The sequence below is a fragment of the Pteropus vampyrus genome, unplaced genomic scaffold, assembly GCF_000151845.1.
Source record: "Pteropus vampyrus isolate Shadow unplaced genomic scaffold, Pvam_2.0 Scaffold6, whole genome shotgun sequence".
Classification (NCBI taxonomy): Eukaryota; Metazoa; Chordata; class Mammalia; order Chiroptera; family Pteropodidae; genus Pteropus; species Pteropus vampyrus.
Window position 1 is genome coordinate 7,262,474 of NW_011888787.1, and position 2,520 is coordinate 7,264,993.

Genomic DNA, 2,520 nt, shown 5'->3' on the forward strand with positions numbered 1-2,520 from the left:
ATGCCAGCTTTGGGCTGCCTCCAAGTGAAAGACTATTCTCATCTGATTTCACAGTACTCGGACTTTTCTTGGAGACTGGGCTGGACTTCAGTTGATAACCTCCTCCTGTGGGCCAGCCATGTCCCTTAAGTTAGAGTCATCACTGTCCTGGAAACAATAAGAAAGCTCAGAATTTATGTGTGCTGCCTGTTGGCCTGTTAGGAATTTCAGCCTGGTGGCTACTGCAGAAGGTTTTGTTCAAACTCTTCTTGAAGGTTAAAAGACTTTAAACTTCAGTCCTTTCTTGTTTTTCAGGCCACTGAAAGTGTGGTAGAGAGTCACGTCATCCATTCAATCAGTGGTGGTGACCTCATTGTTGCCCATCCCAGCAAAGGCAGAGATCAGGGGAGGACAGAGGTAGGGTCGATGTCATCAGGCTTGAAGCGTCCCAGGCCGGGTTGGTACTGGGCCCAGCTGGTGAAGTAGGATGTCAGCCGGTAGGCAGAACCTGTTATTCAGGGGAAGAGGATAAAAAACTGTTACAGAGAAAGTTATTGATTGCTTAAGAAACCATAGATTTCCAAATAACTTTCCTGTTCAAGTCTCAAAGGGAAGGGGAAGATCTGCATGAGATCCTTGCCATAGATTTCCAAATAACTTTCCTGTTCAAGTCTCAAAGGGAAGGGGAAGATCTGCATGAGATCCTTGGGTAGTGAGATAAACTCATAATTAGCAGACAATTCAGGGCTGAAGTTATCTCTTAGAGGTAATTCTATCCCTCAGAGAGAATTAAAGAACCTTAGAAATAAGTGCCTTCTGCTAACAAGAAACCTTAAAGCTGGTAAATTCTGATTTAAATGTATTCTAGCCCCCGCTACATGTTAATACTAGCAATTTTAATGCTTACTCGGCACTCATTATGTACTAAGTAATGCTCTGAGTGATTTGTTTAAATTCATTCATTAATCCTCAGCAAATGAGGTATTATTATTCCCATTTTACTCATTTGGAAACTAAAATACAGAAAAGATGATAGTATAGGCTATTTAACACTTGAAGCCATCTCCTGAGTAATAATTTCACTCAGAGAGAAAGTAACCATGCACTAACGGTTAAGAGCCCTGGCTGCAGGTTTAGATTCTGCCACAAACTCTTTATATTCCCTGGGACAAGTCATACAATTTATTTCTGCCTTAGGTAACCAGTCTATAAGGTGGAGTGGTAATGCCTCTCCTGTCCACCTCTCAGAGAATTGTTTTAAAGACTCAGTAAGATGAAGGGTTTGAAAGTGCTTTAAAAGAGCAGATGCCTCGCTGTGTTATTTTTTATTGTTAACATTTACTTTTAAGACCACTGTCTAGTTGGTTTCAGCTTTGGGATTTTTAGGCCAATGATCCCAATTCTTTAACTTAGGGAATTTCAAACTCTCTTAAAAAATGAATTAATATTCTTTGTTCGAAGTAGGACAGAGGGCCATGCCGAGTTTCCATATTTTGAAGAAACAAAACAGGAACAATTCGGTGATCCATCCCAAGAAGAATACGTACTTATCGCAGCTGTCAGCACGAGGAGCAGACCTTCAGGCAAGAGAGAGTAATGAGCTAGAGGGACACATCTGTGAACAGACAGCCTCTGTATGTTGGCGCTTCGTTTGCAGTAGGAAACTTTTCCTACGTTTTACTCTTTGAGTTCTTTTAACATTCTCTGCAGACTCCTAACCGACCGAGGCTCATAAAGCCTCAGGATTTCTCCTAGATTCCCACTCCCTTCTACTCCCACTCACAAGACCACTAAAGTGTCATGAGCCTTGAGGCTTGCGAAGGGAGGGAGACTTCAGGACAGTGAAAGGCCTATCACCAAGGAGGGAACTGTGTCCCAGTGCTTTTGCCAAAAGCAAATCACATCAGGAGATATGGTTTGAAGGCAAAAGAAAGTTTTAAAGGGACAGTAAAAGGAGAGAGAGAGAGAGAGAGAGAGTAGCTCACAGGCACAGAGTGGTGGTGGCTCCTCACCCGCGAGGAGGGTGAGCTTGGTCATCTTGTCTCAGTGGTAGAGAAACACTAGTCCAACCTGCCTTTTAGGCCCTCCTCCTCCCCATGACTTATCAGAGTCTCCTTCATCGTGATTGCCTCTAAAGTCAATGTTGATATTGGTAGAGCTCGAAAACCTCAAACTATTTAAGAACCCACTATTGACAGGGAATCATACTATCTTGAATTCACTTTACAAGAAGGAAAGATTGGGCTCAAGCCCAGAAACCATACTATAAAGCTCCATTATGGCACAGCTCCATTATGGAATTCAAAATAGTTTATGTACAGTGGGCTATGCTCTCTGCTTGGATAGCAACTAGTTGGCTATTTCATACCCATGTATGAAACACATGGTCTCTTCCAGAAACAGGTTAATATGTTCTCCCTCTGTCTCTCTCTTTCCCCCATGCCTTCACATGTGATGCTAGAATATCTAACAACCTTTTAAAAATAGAACAAATGTCCAGTTGATCAAATTTCCTATACACACTTTGCTAGAATTTATTTT

The 2,520-nt window shown here is 42.1% G+C and overlaps 1 protein-coding gene across 1 annotated transcript in view; it reads right to left on the reverse strand.

Annotated features, from left to right (window-relative positions):
* CHIA (chitinase, acidic) overlaps positions 1-2,016 on the reverse strand; it is a 7,678-nt gene extending 5,662 nt beyond the window's left edge. The window contains 4 exon segments of the mRNA XM_023534989.1: positions 265-398; positions 401-487; positions 1,527-1,556; positions 1,992-2,016. Of these exon segments, the coding sequence (XP_023390757.1) occupies positions 265-398; positions 401-487; positions 1,527-1,556; positions 1,992-2,016 (276 nt within the window).
* Positions 2,017-2,520: the final 504 nt, after the last annotated feature.